Source organism: Panthera uncia, chromosome B4 (genome assembly GCF_023721935.1).
Source record: "Panthera uncia isolate 11264 chromosome B4, Puncia_PCG_1.0, whole genome shotgun sequence".
In the NCBI taxonomy this organism is placed as follows: domain Eukaryota; kingdom Metazoa; phylum Chordata; class Mammalia; order Carnivora; family Felidae; genus Panthera; species Panthera uncia.
The window spans coordinates 71,486,744-71,506,976 of NC_064809.1; the positions used below are offsets into that span (position 1 = coordinate 71,486,744).

Here is a 20,233-nt window from a genome sequence, read left to right on the forward strand (position 1 = left end):
GAGATGGTGAACTTCCCCAAGGCAGGTTTGGCATCTGACACACAATCAGGACTGAAAAAACTTACCTTTCTTCCACATTCTTTCCCTAATAACACCAATCAACTCTTCTTGTCAGGAGAGCAATCTTAGTGGTGGGTTAGAGAGGACTCCCTGCAAGTTTCTTTATATCAGGTTTCAACTGATAAAAATCAAAAGGTTTGAAACCACTTTTTCATCCAGGTGAGTCCCTTTGCCCAGTCAGATGTGCTAAGGAAGCCCTCAGGGTCTGTGGTTATGGTTGGCAAGGTGCACCCTCACAGCTGGATCTCTTGTCCTTTGGACTTTTTGGTGGTTTGTACTGCCACTCACACTTAGGCGAACCTGCAAAATTCAGGGTGTGTGTGTGTGTGTGTGTGTGTGTGTGTGTGTGTATGTGAGTGCATATGCTGGGGGGGAGGGCTGTAGTCTTGTTCTGACTTCTGTATAAGAACCTGAACAGTAAATGACGAAAAAGAGAAAAAGAGGGGGAGGTACTGAAACATCTGTTCTTTTATTGTTTTATTGAAAAACATCTTGTTTTTCAAAGGCCGATCTGAGGTCTATCTGCTAAGTCAAGTGACTTCCAATGGAGGCCTGACGTGCTTAGGTTTTTGCTGTTATGCTTTCAGCTAAAATGCATGGGGCACCATGCATTACTAAAAGCAAACCTAAGACAGAAAAATAATCACAAATATCGGTTGTCAACTTTAGATTTTCTTTTTTTAATTTTCATTTTTTATTTTATGGGGGGGGGCAGAGGAAGAGAGAGAGAGAGAGAGAAAGAGAGAGAGAATCTTAAGCAGGCTCCACACTCAGCTCAGAGCCCTACAAGGGGCTCCATCCCACAACCTTAGAATCATGATCTGAGCCAAAATCAAGAGTCGGATGCTCAACCTACTGAACCGCCCAGGCGCCCCAGCTGTGGATTTTCAGAAATGCATTGTCAAGGTAGGGTGTTAGAACTTTCTAGTGAGGATAGGTAGTTTTCTTCTGTAGAATTATTTGACCATTATCACCTGACAAAACACGGGGGGGGGGGGGGTTGTTTCCTGAGGGCATAAGGAGTTAACTTTCCCAACCAGTTGTTAAACAACTGACCTTTAAGATGTTCCTCAAAATTCTATTTATCCAGCATTGTACTTTGCCTCAAGTGGGCTGAGATATTTACTTCTTTCTACCCTACCATTTCCAACTATGGAGTTTCATTCTCAGGTGGGCTTTCGTGGCTTTCTTTCATCTGGCCGTGGCCTATATTTATAGCCTCCACCCTTAGTATTCCTTGTGGTAGGCAGCTCCCTGCCACTACCATATGTCCAAACTCTATCTTTCCTTTGAGGTTCAGCTTGAATACCACACCTTTCATTAATTTTTCTTTATTTGATGCTATCATTTGAAATTGATTGCATTGTACTTTGAACTTCGTGCTTTAGAAGTATATTTTGTGGGACTTCTTTTTGTGATGTCTATGTACCAGAGTTTATGTTAGTGTCTTTTCAGGGTAGAATCTGGCTAATCATACCCAGCCTAGTCGCTTGTAAAGAGAAGGTCCTTTCTGAGTGGATGGATGAATTAAATAAGTTTTTTTCTCTATAATCACTAACTGAATTATATTTGTTTATTTGCCTATTTATGTGTTTAGCTCCCTCACTAGAATGGAAGCTCCTGAAGGCTGGAATTTAATCTTGTGAAAAGTAATAAACGAAAACTTTACTATATGGATTGGGGATGCTAGAAGGGGAGGTTGGTAGGGGGTGCTGGTACCACTCAGTGACAATTACGGAGAAGAATTGTCAATTACAGACCAAACAGAAGAATTCTCAACAGGAAAGAATCATCATTTACAGGCCCCAACATGAGAAGAAGTACATTGCATCTTCTATACGAGGTTAACCACCCCTGTAACTCAGCCGATGAGAAACTGTCATCACTTGAACTCTTGCTTCTCTCCAATGGACTTTTGTTCAAAACAACCCCTCCCAACTTCCTCCTTCTTCTCCATAAAATAAGGTTCCTCTCTTTTGTTTGTTGGACTTGCCTATGGTTTTGCCTTGGCTTGCGTGTCCTGGATTGTAATTCTCTGCCATTCCCAAATAAACCCATTTTTGCTGGTAAAATAACTGGCAGTTTTATTTTTAAGGTTAACAGTCTGCTTTGATCACTGTTAGTGCCAGCACCCAGAACAGTGCCTGACAATACTTTGTCGAATGAATAAATGGAGGAGTAAAGAGTTTGTGAGGTTTTCTAGGACCAGGAGGAAACATATTATCTAGTGTATCTATAGGGCATCTCTCTCATCCATTACTGGCCCAAGCAGAACTCTTGATTTCCCTAGCAAAACTGTTCCTCTCCCATTTTTATGATTTAGAAGAGTAACACCACCATGCATGACTTCCTCATGGGGCCTTAGGCCCCAGACCAGGGAGTCATCGTGAGCCGTTCTTTTCCTCAAATAGCCAATGCATCAGCAAATCTTGAGGGCTCTGCCTCCAAATAAATTCAGAATCCTGCCACTTCTTACTATCTCCACTGCTCTGGTCCTAGTTACCTCTCTCCTGAATCATTGCAAAAGCCACAGTCTAACTCATCTCTGGGCTTCCATTCTTGGTGCTCACAGTTCATTCTCTCCCCCCCCCCCCCCCCCCCCCCAGCAGTCAGGAAGATCTCAGAATATAAATAAAATCCCTTGCTTAAAGGGATAAATTATTTCCCTTACTTAAGGTCCTCCAGTGACTGCTTTTCACAACCAGAATAAAATTCCATATTTCTCATTCACCATGGCATTGCCTGGTTGTGCCCTTGCCTACTTCCTCAACCTTACCTCCTACCATTTTTTCTTTTCACCACATACTAGCCACATTGATTTTATTTCTGTCCCTAAAACACTCTAAGTTATTCCTTTTTCAGGGCTCTGCACTTGCTCTTTCTTCTGCCTAGAAATCTCCTTGCCTGGATCTGTGTGGTGGTCTTCTCATCACTTAGGTCTCAGTTGAAATGTTACTTCCTCAAAAAACAAAGAAAGAAAAAACTTCCTTGACCATTCCCTAGCAAAAGTTGCCCCTTGCATGAAATCTCCATTTCACCACTGTCCTATGTTATTTTTGATTGCATTTTTTTCATGGTATGAAAACATATTATTTGATCATTTGTTTATTTGCTTATGATCTCCCCCTTCCTGCCTCTCTGCCAGACCCCTTTGAGAAATAACTCCAAGAGGAAAAGTCCTTTGTTTTGCTAATCACTGAATCTTTAGTGCCTGGAACAGCACCTGATATACAGAAGGAGTTCTGTGAATTAGTGAATTCATATATTTAACTCAGTGCCTAGCAAATAAGAAACTGAATAAACATCTGTTGCAATAGCTTGATGGTGGAAAAGGGCAGGTTTTTCTTGAACCCAGTCTTCTGTAAGACAGTGTGAGAACTGATCCCAAGACTTGCTTTCTAATGGCTTCATTTCACCTAATTAATATGACCTTTTGCAACGTACAGAGGCTGACATTCTTGTCTGGATAGTATTATTCAAAATTCTGGTCCTGATATTAGCATTGTGAGGAAATACCCTTCCCCAGCCACAGCCCTCCCTTTATTCCAATGACTTACATATTTCTTAGCATTTGCCTTTCCCAAGTTCCTCAACAAATTCCTCACTTGACTCTTTACCCCTTTTTTTCCTTTTCTTATCATTTGGTGTATTTTATTCTTGGCATTCTGTTTTTAGTAGGGGCTCAATAAATGAAATGTTGTATTTATTTTATCTTTGTAAGACAGCTCTCAACCCCAAAGCAATACTATTAATTGTGAGCACCCTGGTGACTTTAGGCATGTTTCAATTTTGTGTTTTGGCTTGAAGTCTCCTATGAGGTTGCTGTCAGTCAGCTGACAGCTAGGTCTGTAGTTATCTGATGGCCTGACTGGCAAGCCCTATTCAAGATGTGAATGCCAGGAGGTGAGGATGGTTAGGGCTATCCTGGAGGCTGGCCACCACGGAGATGTTGTGAGCAGCAGAAAACCTTTTATTGCAAGAAACACAATATGCAATTAAAAATGGTTTAAGTTATAAGGACTCATATACTATTTCATATAATAGGAAGTCCATGGACAGGGCAGTCATAGGGTTAATTCTTGGCCTTGATAACCTCCTCAAAGATTAACAGCTCACCATTTCTTCACTTTGACATCTTTGACATGCTGGAGATGTCCCCTATCATGGTCACATGTTGACTGCAGTGGTTTCAGGGGTCATATGCAGACAGGGCCACATCCACTGACAAGGAAAGGAATGTCAGTTCCGTGAGTCAATTTTATTATGAGAAATAACATTCCCTGGAAGTATTGCTGTAGATGTCTCAGGTCGAAATGACCAGAATTAGGTAACATAGTCATACATAAAAAACATAAGATGTATATCGTGAAGCCATATGTTTGGAAGCATTACCGTTGTGTGAAGTACACACCTCATTTTTTCAGTCAGAAAAGGAAAATCTTGGTGCCCACAGAAACTCAACTTTAAAAGTGAAAAAAAATTTAGAGAATTTTACATATATCTTAGTATAAATGTATTCAATTCCGTCAGGACTGTAGAACTTCCCAGAGTATCAGTTCGCTGTTTTTCTCATCTCCCCAAGCAAAGGGGGAAGGAATGGCTTGAGTAATGACCTTTTTGTGGTATTTACCCATTGGCCTTTTCATGTGACCCTAGGATGGTCTATTTTGCTAGATGTGGTATATAATAATGGATGTGAACGAACACACTGCAGAAAGATGAAGGATTTATTGACCATAGTTCTTTCACTGACACCTGCTAATTAGCAGTAAGTGGCTTGGAAAGTGAAATGTGAAAACAAAATCGCAGACGTGAATTCTCACGTACATGCTTCCAGGTTATTCAGAACGTGCCAAGTTTTCACTGAGAATCAAGAATTAAGCTAGAAGACAACATGGGCATATACTTAGTAAAGAGAAGATTTATGTTTTACCGAATAGTATACTATGCTCCGTTCTTTGAAAATTAAAATTTTCAGACTCTTAACATTTTCCAAAATAAGGCGATTTAAAAATACCTTTATTTTTATGCTTGTTAGTGGTCTGTTTTCTTGTCCAAAGAGAAACTGAATGATGAGTTCTGCTTAAAACACTCTTAGTCCACAATGGACTTAGGTTCGTTCGTTCTCGGCCTTCAGTGAGTTTCTGAAACTTTCTTTGCCCAAGGCTAAGATACTCAAATAGGGGTTTATTAACATTAACATACCTGTAATTCTGGTTCTTAGATGAAAAGCCTATCTGAGCTCGGTTCTGGAATCCTTACTCAGGTAAAACTCCCAGTTTTGGCTGAAATCTTTGGCACCCTGTGTCTGATTAAGACGCCTGCATCCAGTTCCAAGTAACCCCATTTTGGGACAACTGGCGCTGATACCACTTCTCAACCCCCCACCCCATTCAGTGTCTTCCACCCAAAAGGACAGTCCAGAACCAACCAGTCGCTAAAACCGTTAAACGTTATTTGTTTTCTTGAGGTGAACCACGCGCATAACACACCCCTTTTGAGTGAAATAATGTCATTGTGTAGCCATTTGTCACCCCTGGGTGGATGAGGTCAACTAACTCTCCAAAGTTGCTGTCTCAGGAATAAATTTCATTCGTGGTTGGAAAAACCAAGTGAGGAATGTTATGGGAAAGGGAAAATAACTTTTATTTGCCTGGTGGTTAAGTAGGGGTAAGTAAAAATCGAGCCGAGTACGTGCTTTGTTTGAGCGACGACGCAGTGCGTGGAGTGGAAGACAAGACGCCCATCGGAACCGGCTTCTCCCTTTGTCTTTCACTCCACCCGAGGTGGGGGGAGGGCGTGTCATGCGGATCTGGGGTGGCGGGACTGAGGGGGCTTGCGGCGCCCCAGCGGCGAAGGCGGAGGCGCCAGGACGCCGCTCCTGGCTTCTCAGGATGCCAGCCGGCTACACACAAGGTCCGGGGGCAAGGCCGCGCCGCGGCTCGGAGCCCCAAGGAGGGGCGCGAAGGAAGTGAGGGCTGCCAACCCGAGGGCGAGCGGCGCGGGCGGCGCCAGCCCGGGGGCTGCAGCGGGCGGGGCTTGCGCAGCGCGGCTCCCGGGGGAGAAAGGAACCTCTGCAGTGGCGGGGCCGGGCCGCGGCCGGAAGACGGGGGCAGGGGGGCAGCGAGGAGGGAAGCGACGGCGGGCGGGGCCTCCGGCGCGCAGCCCCAGTAGGTCTCCGGGAATTTTCCACTAAGGCGCGGAGCGCCAGAGCCGCCGAGGCGCAGCCCGCCTTTGCGCACCCGGGGCCCACGTGACGGTGATTCACCAGGCGCCGCCTCCCGAGCCCCGGGCGGGGAAGCGACGGGGTGAGGAGCGAGTGAACAGTGGAGGAGAAGGAGCGGGGGAGGGGCGAGGACGGTGCGGAGAGTGAGGAGGGATGTGCGGGGTAGGCGGGTGGAGGAGGACGTCGGAGGTGCGGAGGCCCCTCCCGCGTGGCCGGGGCCTGCTGGGCGGCTGCCGTGCGCTCGCGGGCAGTGCTCGCGGGCCACGCTCGCCCGGGGCGAGCCCAGCGCTTGCCTGCGACGGGGAAACCTAGATAGCCCTCAAACGGCAGGTTTCTTCCGGGGTGCTTTGAGGAAAGCTACAGGGGGGCTGAGGTCCTGCGGGGTTTTCGCGAACGCGCCGGGCGGCTGGGGGATGCCCCGCTTGGGAGATCGCAGTGTGGGAAACAGTCACGCCCTGTTGGAGTCTGTCTGTGCCTGTGTACGTGGCTCCTGACGTGGACAGCCGCGGCGCTGGAAAGCGGGCACCGGAGGGAGGCAGAGAGGGAAAGACGGACAGAAGGAAGGGTGCGGCCTTGGGCCATCATCCGTGGCCTGGGAGACCCACAGGCACCGGTATTTGTCCGTTTAAACCCGCAGACCCACCAGGAGACCCTTGAGGCTTCGGTGGACGTGGGGGTTGTCGTGCAGCTGGTTCCAGATGGTTCCCCCGTGACGACTTTTGGAATTGGCATACCAAAGATTTCCTCTTACCCTTCTGCTGTGTTGATTAGACATTACACAGACACCCCGCCCTTATCGCTGCTCTTGCAAGGAAACATTTATTACAGAAGTACTCCCTACTGTTTCATCTCTCGTGTCCTTTTAGGTTCTTTCGAGTAATTGTGACCTTTTCCTTTTCCTCAAGTTCCATCAAAGACTTGGAAACAATATAAAAAGAAAAAGAAAAAAAACTAGCCTGAATTAGAAAGTTAAGATCTTTGTTTACCAAATGCGTTGCCTGGGAAGGCATCCTTGTGGGTTTGCTCTGTTGAGGTTCCCCCAAGGCCTCTTCTGGGGCCTTTTCCTCTCATTTCCACCTCGAGGCAAAAGCTGCTGAACTTGCTGGATGCCTTTTCCACTTCGGTTTTAACTTTTGTGCCCGAACTATGTATATTGTTTTCCCATAGGTTTCTGCAATTAGAATTACGGTAACTAAAAAGAATAGCTAATGTTCGTACACTGCTTGGGATAGGTGCTATTTCAAGTTATTTATAAATGCGTGAATATTTAATTCATCAACACTGTATGGTGGGGGTTATTATACACCTTACCTCATTCCTTAGAGGTCGGGAAATTGAAGTTAGATAACTTGCCCAAGGCCATCCAGTTTGTAGGTGGAGGAACTGGAATTTGAAGCCAGACAGTTGGAGATAAATCCCATGCTAGTGGTCACTACGGTGTGGAAATTTCCCATTAACAAACATAATTGTCCTGAAATATTAAATGTACATTTTGGTGGAATTCCCTCCCCCCCCCTTTATTTATTTAGCCTTCCTGAAGTTTATTTTGAAGAGATGTCTAAATTTAGTTGGGGTGGAAAACCACACACAATTTTAAAAAGAAACTTATGAAGAAATCATGCATTCCAGGGCAGTATTATTACATTTTTCTTACATGGAATATTATTGAAATATTTGAGTTAGGAACTTCTTTTTCTCGGAAGGGTTTGTCTTCAAATACCTTTAACCCCTAGTAAATAGTAAAACCTCCAGGAAAATGAGGATGAGACTCTTCAGTTGTCAGTGTTTGATAAATATATATTGATTGAAATGTGCTTGAGAAGTGAATACCCTTGAAATGGTCGATGACATAATGTGAAGTGAAAAGGAAATTTCCAAAAGAAACATGAATGTTGGATAGTTCAATAAGAAGATACTATGGATTTCTTTCCTTCTTCTCTTCCTCCCTCCCTCCCACCTTCTCTTTTATTTTTATTTAAAAAAAATTTTTTTTAAATGTTTATTTTTGAGAGAGAGACAGAGTGTGAGTGGGGGAGGAGCAGAGAGGGAGGGAGACACAGAATCTGAAGCAGGCTCCAGGCTCTGAGCTGTCAGCACAGAACCCAATGTGGGGCTCGAACTCATGAACTGTGAGGTTATGACCTGAGCTGAAGTCGGACACTTACTGACTGAGCCACCCAGGCACCCCTCTTCCTTCCACCTTCTTGTAAAAATATACTGAGTTGGGATTTAACAGAAACCAGGAGACCAATGTATGCATGGGGAACATAGTCTCTGTCCATTCTTGGTCCGTAGTGAACTCATCCAACTTCCCTTCTTTCTTACTTTTCCTTGTATTTTGTATATATTTATCTAAGTTTACCACTAGATATTAACTACCCAGGGCTAGGAATACACATTTTGTTTGAGTGGGTGTATATGCCATTGGCCCACTTGTTATTTTGCATGTTATAGCTTTTTGATGTTAAATAACAAAAACAACTGAAAAATTTTGTGTCTAGTTAGCCAATTTTATTTCAGGACCCAGTTAATGGTCAGAGGTTTAATAACCATAGGCTTAATCCTGACCTCGCAATTTGGGATCCTTAGAATGATAGAATCATAGGATTTTTTGCTGAAGGGGACCTTATTACTGCTCTGTCCAATGCACATCTACTGGCCACACAAAGCTATTTAAATTTAAATTAATTAAAATTAAAATTAAAAATCAAGTTCCTTATAGCATTAACTACATATATATATGTATGTATGTACATATTTCAAGTACTCAATAGCTATATGTGACTTGTGGGTACCCTATTGGATGGTATTGAAATAGACATTTTCATGACTGCAGAAAGTTTTTTTGGACAGAACTGATAAATGAAAAAAAAATAGGTAGAAGAACACTTTTATTGGCTTAACTATGTCACTGTAAACTAAAAAATATTTCAGATTGCTTAGTTCTTTTACATGCAAAGAACATCATATTTGGGGTGCCTGGATGGCTGAGTTGGTTAAGTGTCCAGCTCTTGGTTTTGGCTCAGGTCATGATCTCACGGTTTTGTGAGTTCGAGCCTTGTGTTGGGCCCTGCATTGGCATTGTGGAGCCTGCTTGTGATTATCTGTCTCCCTCTCTCTCTGCCCCTTCCCCACTTATGCTATTTCTACCTCTCTCAAAATAAATAAACTTAAAAAAAAAATCACACATTTCAAATGTTTATTTATATTTGAGAGAGAGACTGAGAATGAGCAGGGGAGGGTCAGAGAGAGAGAGAGAGGGAGACACAGAATCTGAAGCAGGCTCCAGGCTCTGAGCTGTCAGTGCAGAGCACAACACGGGGCTCGAACCCACGAACCATGAGATCATGACCTGAGCTGAAGTTGGACGCTTAACTGACTGAGCCACCCAGGCACCCCAGCATCACATATTTCAGATGTCTGTTATTTCATATAGAATAAAATTTTCTTCCTTAACAGTTGTGTTTAATTTAATGCAAATTTAAACATATTCAGAAGAACTGATGGTTCAAAAGGACTCCTCTTTGTTTCCCTTAAAGTGAATATTCCCCCCCAACCAATCCTTTGTGAATCTTAGTTTTTTTCTGTGTAAAAGTGGTCTAATCAACTTGAGTCACTGCACAAGTTTGACATTCATTAGATTTGGCTGTACATTTTAAGCTTGCATGATTGAGAAACTCAGATTCTCAGTAATGTTGGTAAAGGACAAATGCCAGATTGTTTTGGAATGTCCAAATCTATATTTAATGACATCACACGTGCAATACAGACAGTTCTCAATTTACAAACACTTTATTCAGAAGCAGCCGAAATATAAAACATACTAGCATACCTTTTTTAAACTCCTCCTTAGAACAGTATTGCCAAGGTAGTCTGTGCAAGTTAGTATATAAAAAAATAAAGGTAAATCTTGAAGTTCTTAGAGAGTGTATAGCTTGAGTTATGGTGGCAACGAAAAAGCTGTGAAAAGCCCTGGGGAATCAGTAGAGGTTGTTTCCACAGTGGCACAGATTTGCTTAAGCGGTAACCCCCTGACAAAAATAGTCCAGTCCCACCTTTCCCCAGCAGACCCCACCCCTTCTTGCTCAAGATCTCTTCCACGCCCCCTGGGTTCAAAAATTCTCCACTTTCATTTGTACTCCAGTTTAATTTCTGTCAGTTCGAAGTTTTGTGGTCTTGGGCAAATTTGCCAGCTTCTCTGAGCCTCAGTTTCCTAAACCCTACAGAAGGAATAATAGCATGCTGATTGTCAAGAATTAAAGGAAAATTTATGTAAAAATACTTAATAGATTAGAAGACTAGTATAAAAACAAGGCATTATGGGGGTGCCTGGGTGGCTCAGTTGGTTAAGTATCCAGCTCTTTTTTTTTTTTTTAAGTTTATTTATTTACTTGGAAAGAGTACAAGCTGGGAAGGGACAGAGAGAGAGGGAGACAGAGAATCTCTACCAGGCTCCACGCTGTCAGTGGGGAGCCTGACACAGGGCTCAATCTCACGAACCCAGGAGATCATGATCTGAGCTGGTCGCCTAACCGATTGAGATACCCAGGTGCCCTTCTTCTGGCTCTTGTTTTCAGCTCAGGTCATCATCTCACAGTTCTCGAGATCAGCCCCCTCTTCTGGCTCTGCGCTGACCTCGTGGAGCCTGTTTGGGATTTTCTGTCTTTTTCTCTCTCTCTGCCCCTCCCCCTCTCTATATTTCTCTCTCTCAAAATAAATAAATGAACTTAAAAAAAACCCAAGGCATTATGATTATATATTGATTAGTAAAGCTCAAAGACATCCCCCCCCCCCCACAAGGTTAAATGGTTATCAGTCACCTGCATATGATGGGAATCTGGTTCATTGGAATATTTAAACGAGTTGGTGGCTTGAATGTTCTTGGGGAACGAGGGGTGTTGGAAGGCAATGAAAAATAATAGGTCAAAATTTCAAAGGAGGTTGGGTAAATACCACGTTTTCTTTTAAAGAGTGAATGTAATTGCTTGCATTCTCTCTCTACTTCCTTCTTCTGTTTCATTGATTATTCCTAAGGCTAAAGTTTCTCCTTTACATTTTAATTCACCTGACATAGCATGTTTTAAAAAATTTAGCGTCGCTCGCTTTGATTTTCCAGTTGTCTTTTGCTGATGGAGCTTCTGTGAAGGGCAAACTCAAAGTACAGCTGGCTGCCCCAGCACAGGGGAAGGGGAGTGGCGGTTGTGAGCGGGGACCCAGCAGCTACACCTTTAGCCCTCTCATGAGCAGTGCCAGGTACAGCTGCTTGCTGGCCCTACGGCAGATGCTGCAATAGTTAGACCAGATCAATCAAACCAAACCAAGCAAAAAGGAGAGAGAGACTGAGAAAGAGAGAGAACAAGGGAATGGAAGTAGTGAAGAGGAAGGGAAGGACACCAAAGAGAGTGATGGATAATGTCAATAGTTCTAAGTACAGTACAGGTACCAACTTATTTAAGCCTCAGGACAATCCTATGAGGTAAGCTGTATTATTATTATTATCCCCATTTGATAGTTGAGGAAACTGAGGCACAGAGATGTTGAGCAACTGTCCCCAATGTCACACAGCTCCTAAGTGATAAAAGTGGGATTTGAACTCAGTCTGGATCTGGAGTTTGTGATTTTTTTTTTTTTAAGTTTATTTATTTACTTTGAGACAGAGAGGGAGGAGAGAGAGAGAACTTGCATGTGCTTGAGGATCGGGAAGGGAGAGAGAGAGGGAGACAGAGAATCCCGGGTAGGCTCCATGCTGTCAGCGCAGAGCCTGAGGTGGGGCTCCATCTCATGACCCGTGAGATCATGACCTGAGCCGAGATCAAGAACTGGACACTCAACTAACTGAGCCACCCGTGCACCCCGGGGGTTTGTGATCTTAACCACTGTACTAGCTGTTCTCAAACTTTCTGGTCTTAAGACCCCTCCCCTCTTAAACTTCTAAAAATTATGGAAGACCACAAAGGGTTTGTTCAGGTGAGTTATATCTGTTAATATTTACCGTATTAGAAACTTAAACATTTAATTCATTAAAAAATAATAAACCAATAATATGCTGATATAAATAACATGTATGTATGTATATATGTATGTATGCGTTTTTTTAATTTTTGGGGGGAGAGAGAGAGCATGAGCCTGGGGGACGGACAGGGGCAGAGAGAGATAGGGAGAGAGAGAGAATCCTAAGCAGGTTCCATGCAGCTTGGAGCACAACTCACAGGGCTCGATCTCACCACCCTGAGATCATGACCTGAGCTGAAATCAAGAGTTGGACGCTTAACCAACTGAGCCACCCAGGTGCCCCTAACATAAAGAACATTTTATTTGTTTGTTTGTTTGTTTGTTTATTTTAAGTTTGTTTATTTATTTTGAGAGTTTCAGGGGGCGGGGGGTGGTGGGAGGAGACTGGGGAGGTGCAGAGAGAGAGGGAGAGACAGAGAATCCCAAGCAGGTTCCACATGGTCAGTGTAGAGCCTGATGTGGGGTTTGAACTCATGAACCATGACATCATGGCCTGAGCTGAAGTTGGAAACAACTAACTGAGCCACCCATGCGTCCCATAAATAGCATTTTAAAGTGAAAATAGCTGTATTTCTCAAAATAAAAACATTTAGGGAGAAGGATGGCATGGTTTTACAGTTTTGCAAATTTCTACACTATACCTCTTTTGGTGTGATGGTGGTTAAGAAGTGGGAAGGTTGGCGCCTGGGTGGCTCAGTCGGTTAAGTGCCGACTCTCAGTTTCAGCACAGGTCATGATCTCGTGGTTCGTGGGTTTGAGCCCCGTGTCAGGCTCTGCACTGGCAGCATGGAGCCTGCTTGGGATTCTTTCTCTCCCTCTCTCTGCCCCTTCCCTGCTTGTGCTCTCTCTATAAAATAAATAAATAAACATTAAAAAAAAGCTTTTAAAAGAAGTGGGAAGGAAATGAGAGACCGGAGGGCATAAAGTGATGGGAAGTCAAGGCCTGTCTCAGTGAGTACCCCATGTAGCCTGTATGAGGAAGAAATGGTAACAAAGAATTGTCTGAATGGGATAGGGCAGCATCTGGATTTTTATGCCTGTCTTACTCTTCAATAGGTTGTTTGGCATCTGTCTCTCTCTCTCTCTTTCTCCATATATGTATGTATGTATGTGTGTGTGTGTGTGTGTGTGTGTATAAAATATGAATAATATATATATACTTATACACATATATATTTACACATACACATGTATATGAGGTTCAATATAAAAGGTTGAGTGTAAGATTCTGAATTGGAAGGGGTTTTAGAGATTTGACTAATTTTATGAAGGGAAGCAGCTGAGGCTGGAACATAACATCCCTGGTTGCACTACTGATTAGTGGGAAGACTGGTGGTAGAACCCAGGTCTCCTGTCTTCTCGTTCCACTTTAGAATGTCATGTCATGAGAATTAATAAATCTAATCATGCAGCTGTTAGATGCATTGATTTCCACCAGAAAACTTGTGAATTGACAACCATAAAATCTATGGTAAATTCACATGCTTCATCAGTGACATTGTGAAAAATTGCTCTTCTTTCCTTTTTTTAAAAAAAATTTTTTTTAACGTTTTATTTATTTTTGAGACAGAGAGAGACAGAGCACGAACGGGGGAGGGGCAGAGAGAGCGGGAGACACAGAATCGGAAGTAGGCTCCAGGCTCTGAGCCATCAGCCCAGAGCCCGACACGGGGCTCGAACCCACGGACTGCGAGATCATGACCTGAGCTGAAGTCGGCCGCTTAACCGACTGAGCCACCCAGGCGCCCCAAATTGCTCTTCTTTCAAAAGTGCCTCTCCCCAAATGTCTTGGTCTGGTATTTTGTTAGGGCCCCTTACAACTTTTTTTGCTTCTTGTCTTTTGTGTCACAAGTAGTGCTGGAGAGAAGATGGGCTTGATGTTGGAAAGAGGGTGAGGGGAGGAGAACCAGCAGTTCTGAGACGTCTGAGAACACCGATTGGCCAGTCTCTGTTATCTGCAGGATCCACTTTTCTTAAGGATGAGCATATTTTCGTCTATAGGTTTCCAAGACAAGCACATTCCTGCCAACATGATCCCTGGACAAGCTGTTCTGGAATTTGAACTTGCTACTGAAAAGGGGTTAAGTCCAGGGCACACACACTCATTTCGGTGGGGGGTGAGCCATAGTTGGCTATGTTAGCACCTCATTATACAACAGTTTCGGGATAAAGTGATTCCAGATGTGCTCTCAGCAAGTACCTAGCACTTAACGCTTTTAATCCATTAGGCTAAAAAAATCCACCCTTCTGAATTTTGGAGGAGCCAGAAGTTAGTTAATTAACCAGTCATTCTTAGTTTATAAAGTTGATTCTCCATTGGCCATAATTTGCAGAATGCTTCAACCTAGCCAATTACAACCATATAAAATGTATATATTTACACATACATACGTGAATTCACACACACATGTATCTGACGATGATTAGAAGTTCCTTCTGAGTACTGATTTAATGAGCGTTAAGTTCCTCTGTCCTGGAAATTTCATTTAGAAAAGTTAAGAGCACATGTATCTAAGAAGTAGTATTCTAGTTTCCTTCTTCCAACTGGTGAAGCTGCTTGTGACTCTGAAGAGTAAACTTTGTGGGAAGTCCTGGTTAAAGACTTACCCCCTCCCTTGCCTTTTTAAACACAATTGAAATTTTTGCACTTCATAAACTTTGTTACCTGAATTTACAAAGAAGAATTGAAGAGAAAAGGTGCTAAATGTCTTCTCTGACAAGTCAGATTTTTGTGAAGAATATGGGATTTTTGCATCACTTGGTTCTGGAAAGTGGGGAGCTCAGGGTGAGCATTTCACTTTGCTTTAAAATACGGTAAAACCTTGGTTTGCAAGCATAATTCGTTCTGGAAACATGCTTGTAACCCACAGCACTCATGTAGCAAAGCAAATTTCAAGAAACCATTGGCTCAGCTGTGATCGCATGACGTTCGGCAACATGTACTACCCATATTGCAAGACATTGCTTGTTTATCAAGTTAAAATTTATTACAAATGTGTGCTTGTCTTGGGGAACACTTGCAGAACAAGTTACGATCCAAGGTTTTTATTGTATTTCAGATTTGACTGCAGAAAATATGTGGGGTTTTTGTTGTTGTTATTGAATGCAAAGCAAACCTGGTCTTTGCTTACCATAGTTGAGAACGTTGCATTCTAATATGCTCTTTTGATATGATATTAAACATATTTTGAAAAATTTAGGTATTATATCTGGTTTTAAGGACCACAGTATGTATATTTCAAACACTTTAGGATGTTGTTCACTGGGTGGAAGTATTGGAAAATATATTCTTCAGAGGTACTTGTTTTGTTGCAGCTAGAGCAGCAACCACAGCAGACAGTCTAGATAGGAGAATGGACTCTGGACCTAGACTGCCTAGCTTGATTCCTGGTTCTGCTTTTTTTTTTTTGCTAGCTGTGTACGTCCGCTTTCACACATGTAAAGGATGAATGATGACTGGTGAGGACTTAATGCTTGCAAAGAAAGCACTTAGAACCCTGCCTAACACATATTAAATACTATGCAAGTGTTTGTTTAAACAAAAAATCTCAAGCTTTGTCTCTGCCGTGCCGTAGATGCTAATATCGAGTGCCAGCAGAAGCAGCGTATCACTAAAGTGAAAAGAGAGATCTTCCTTGGGATTGATCTTCTCCTGTGAAACATCTTCCACATGCTCCCATCCAACTGGGGCCAAAGCTGGAGGACAAGAAGGTGAGGAAGGTATAGCAGAGTGTAACGCCATTGCTCAAAGTCTCAGGTTGGGGACTTGCTGGATCACGATTTGTTTATGTTATTTCCAATTAAAGATAAAGACCCTTGGCGTTACCCGGCAGTGGGTGATGGACAGAGTCAGGGTGTGGATTGTCAAGCATTTGTAGTTGAATGATGTGAAGGGCTTACTCGGGACAAATTGGAAGAGTTGTGAGTCATTTAGGGAGTCACTAGTGAGTCAGCCAGGCAGGGCACACAAGTCCAGGTGACAGTTCTGTGTCAGTTAGCCTTGTGCTGTTGCAGCCCTTCAGAGGTGTGAGGCCTTTCACTTGAAGAAGGTTCCTTATCATGCTGGCTGACAGAGTCCCATCCCCAGGGACAGAGCTTGAAAGTGGAGTACAGGCTGGATGGCAGCCCCTACCACCTCCTCCGCCCAGGGTTTGGTGCAGAACACAAGCTACATTGAATGCAGTAGCCCGGAAGGCAGGTTTTTGAATGTCCCCTCCTAGGCTTCAGCTCAGAATATGTGTTGTTCATTCTGTTCTGTCTTACTTGACTTAAATTGCTGGAGTTGGGGAAGACCTGGTTTCGTGATTTTTGTCATCGAATCCAATGGACAATTGCTAATCACAACTTACAATAATCCACAAGCACCTTGCTGACAGTCCAAGGCTGTTTTTCACCAGAGGTTTTATTAAGGCACTTAATTTAGGGTTAGGGTGCTGCTGAAACTTTCAGGAGTCTAAAAACAAAGAAGGACACACCAGAGTATTAGACCCTTTTAGCCATAAATCATATTTCTACAGTACCATTGGTTCTTTTTTTCTACATACGCTTATGATTTAAGATGATGCATTTTCTTTTATTTCCAATAGTTAGCAAGCTGTAACTGAAAGATTGAGAGCTTGGGAAAGGCCCTGGGTAAACCAGTCCGTCTATTGACATAGAATCACATCAGGAGCGGCCTCACAAGATTTGTGAGTTTTGGCTTCTCCTGTTTCTCATCAAATATTTCTTTTCGGTATTATCTGCAGTCAGATTCCTCATTGGATATGCAATAGATTAAAATCCCATTGAAGTTTGGAATTCAACCAAACACAGCAGAAAGTCTTGGTTCTTTGACACTACCTCCCCAGACTATTTTCTTACAGTTTGAGTGGTCCTGAAATTTGGAAGGTAGTATCTCTACTATCCCCCACAAAGAGACTACTCCCTATAAAAAGTTTTATTGTTTCAAATATATTTACTCTCATTCTTAGGGAAACTTGAAATAACTTCTATTGTTCTAATCTTACCCTTTTCTTAGAAACCTGTCATTTCCATTCCCATCTCCTGCCCTGGGTTTTTTCCATTCTAAAATGAGCAGGAAGCCTGCTTTTTTAGCTCACCCATAAGTTAGTATAAGCCTAACTCCAGAAACAGGTGTTTTGATGATCATGCTTCTATCTAATAATGTTGCATGCATTCAATTGCAAATTGAATGCAAAAATGCATTACAATTTCCAAAGTACTTTTCAAATGCATGATCACATTTAATCAACCTGAGCTTTTGAGATGGCGGTTATGATCTCCATTTTTACAAACTGGAAAACCGAAGCTCAGAGATCCACATACTGTGCTACCCAAAGGCTATGAAGAGAACCAGGCTTTTCACTTTTTATTGACTAAAATTTGAGATTTCCCCCCTCCCCATACTTTCCATAGACTTAACCAGTAGTACAACTTTAAAACCTCTTTTGCTCACTTGATGATATGTAGCACAATTCACGTAGTGGGAAATATCTACATTGGTAGCTAGCCTGTGAATTTGTCCCAACTTATATACAGAATCTTTTGGAATGGTTTAAAATTCTTAGGATTTTCAACTCAGACCAGACAAAAGGACAATATACAATTCTTTGGCAAAATTGGTAGTAGTTAGCATATCTGCAGCCTCTCAAAGTAATCAGTCAGAGAATCTTGAATTTCTGTTTGTTTTGCTTGTAATGTGTCCTAGCTAATTCGATATTTTCACTTTTTCTAACTTTTTTTCAGGGTGTGTTGACACTCAGGTTAATTTTGAGTGGCTTTTAAGAATATCCAGGGCATGGAGTGCCTGCGTGGCTCAGTTGGCTAAGCGTCTGACTCTTGATTTCAGCTCAGGTCATGATCTCACAGTTTGTGAGATCGAGCCCTGTGTCATGCTCAGGACTAACAGTGTGGAGCCTGTTTGGGATTCTCTCTGTCTCTGCCTCTCCCCGATCTGGTGCGCGCTCTCTCTCTCTCTCTGCCTCTCCCCCTGCTGGTGCTCTCTCTCTCTCAACATAGATAAATAAACATTAAAAAAAAAAAAAAAAGAATATGCAGGCAGAGTGCCATATAATAGGCACTTAATGCATTTCAAATAAATGATTGAATTGTTCACCATATAGGCATATAGCAATTTGTAAGTAAGTATCCCTAAAATGCAAATAGTTATGTTTATTGTTTTAAACTAGAAGATTTTAACATAGTCTGAAGTGTTGTAGGAAGGAGCAAGGACTTTGGAATGTGAAACTTTCTGGGTTTGAATGTTCATCACTTACTGCTAGTTACTGCACCTTCCTTAGGCAATAACTTCTCTGGTATTCAATTTCCTCACCTGCAAGTTTGGGATTGTATTACCTACCTTGCAAGACTGCTGTAAGGATAATCTGGAAAGATGTATGAAAAGTATTCAGTAGTATGCTTGACACATAAAATGTGCTCAAAGTTCATGCCCAGAATTTGATGAAGACAGAGATAGCTATGGTGGCTCTAAATGATTGTGTTACTATATTTTTAAAAAGATATTTCTGAGCACTGTTATGTAGTAAATATGTGAGAGGAGTATAAAGATACATATAACATTATCTTAGCCCTGCAAGATTCCTACATCTGCCATTGAGGCAGCGACAAGCCTGAAGTTTCCAAATGTGCAAAGACTAATTTAAATCCTATCCTAAAAGTGCAATTAATGTTGAGGACTCTGAGGGGCAAGCAGCATGGAGGCGGTAGGGGAGTAAAGTAGATGATAGGGGACATTTTTCGGTCTCACCTCCCACACTGGCTAGTAAGCCAGTGCTGGGGCCTCTGCTGGTGTCTTCAGCAACCATGGAAGCTGCTGCCAACTACTGACACTGATCCAGAGGGGAAAGAATTAGCCACAGACTGCTGATGGGAGCTTTATACAAAGTAGAGTGAGATGGCTGAGTCTTTTTCTGAGGAAAGACCCAAAGCCTGTCAGTATTCATAATCAACCAAAGTCATACAGCAATCTTTTTAAAAAATTTTTTTTAATGTTTATTTATTTTTATTTTTGAGAGACAGAGAGACAGAGTGTGAGGGTGGGGGAGGGGCAGAGAGAGAGGGAGACCCAGAGTCCGAAGCAGGCTCCAGGCTCCGAGCTGTGAGCACAGAGCCCAACGTGCGGCTCTAACTCACGAACCTCGAGATCATGACCTGAGCCGAAGTCGGACACTTAACCAACTGAACTACCCAGGCATCCCTTACAGAAATCATTTTTTGACATGATTTTGGGGTATGGCATTTTTAGAATTTGTGTATGCAACTTAATTGGCAGCCAAGCTGCCAATGATAAGGTTGTATATTATCTAATTAACCTTTGTATGTAAAAACCAATTGCATAATCTGTAGCATAAAATCCTTGTGATGATGATACCAGTTCAATAAAGTATTATACATTTTACATGTAAGAGCAAAGAGCCCAAAATAGTTAAGATAATTTTTTTTTTAATTTTTTTTAACGTTTATTTATTTTTGAGACAGAGAGAAACAGAGCATGAATGGGGGAGGGTCAGAGAGAGAGGGAGACACAGAATCCGAAACAGGCTCCAGGCTCTGAGCAGTCAGCACAGAGCCCGATGCGGGGCTCGAACTCACGGAGCTGGAGATGGTGACCTGAGCCGAAGTCGGACGCTTAACCGACTGAGCCACCCAGGTGCCCCTAGTTAAGATAATTTTGAAGTGGAAGAGGTGACTGGGTGGCTCAGTTGGTTAAGCATCCAGATTCTTGATTTTGGCTCAGATCATGGTCTCATGGTTCATGAGATGGAGCCCCATGTTGGGCTCTGTGCTGACAGCACGGAGCCTGCCTGGGATTTTCTCTCTCCCTCACTCTCTCCCTCTACCCAACTCTCGCATGCATATGTCTCTCTAAATATAAATAAATAAACTTCAGGGGTGCTTGGGTGGTTCACTTGGTTA

General features: G+C 42.7%; 1 protein-coding gene across 1 annotated transcript; it reads right to left on the reverse strand.

Annotated features, from left to right (window-relative positions):
• Window positions 1-4,769: 4,769 nt before the first annotated feature.
• Window positions 4,770-19,122, reverse strand: LOC125919839 (uncharacterized). Its single transcript, XM_049626675.1, has 4 exons — window positions 19,065-19,122; window positions 15,853-15,994; window positions 5,266-6,579; window positions 4,770-4,942 (listed from the first exon to the last, which is right to left on the reverse strand). The coding sequence occupies exons 1-3, from the start codon at window positions 19,120-19,122 to the stop codon at window positions 5,721-5,723; spliced, it is 1,059 nt and encodes a 352-aa protein (XP_049482632.1). The 3' UTR covers window positions 4,770-4,942; window positions 5,266-5,720.
• Between the last annotated feature and the right edge of the window lie 1,111 nt (window positions 19,123-20,233).

Bases quoted from the DNA above. Each gene is read 5' to 3' on its own strand.
- LOC125919839 (XM_049626675.1), bottom strand. From the start codon at position 19,122: ATGGTTGCTGAAGACACCAGCAGAGGCCCCAGCACTGGCTTACTAGCC. The intron at 15,995-19,064 runs GTGAGACCGAAA...CTTGTCCTCCAG, and splicing joins CTTACTAGCCAGTGTGGGAG to CTTTGGCCCCAGTTGGATGG. The intron at 6,580-15,852 runs GCTTGAGATTTT...TCCCCGTCGCAG, and splicing joins TACGGCACGGCAGAGACAAA to GCAAGCGCTGGGCTCGCCCC.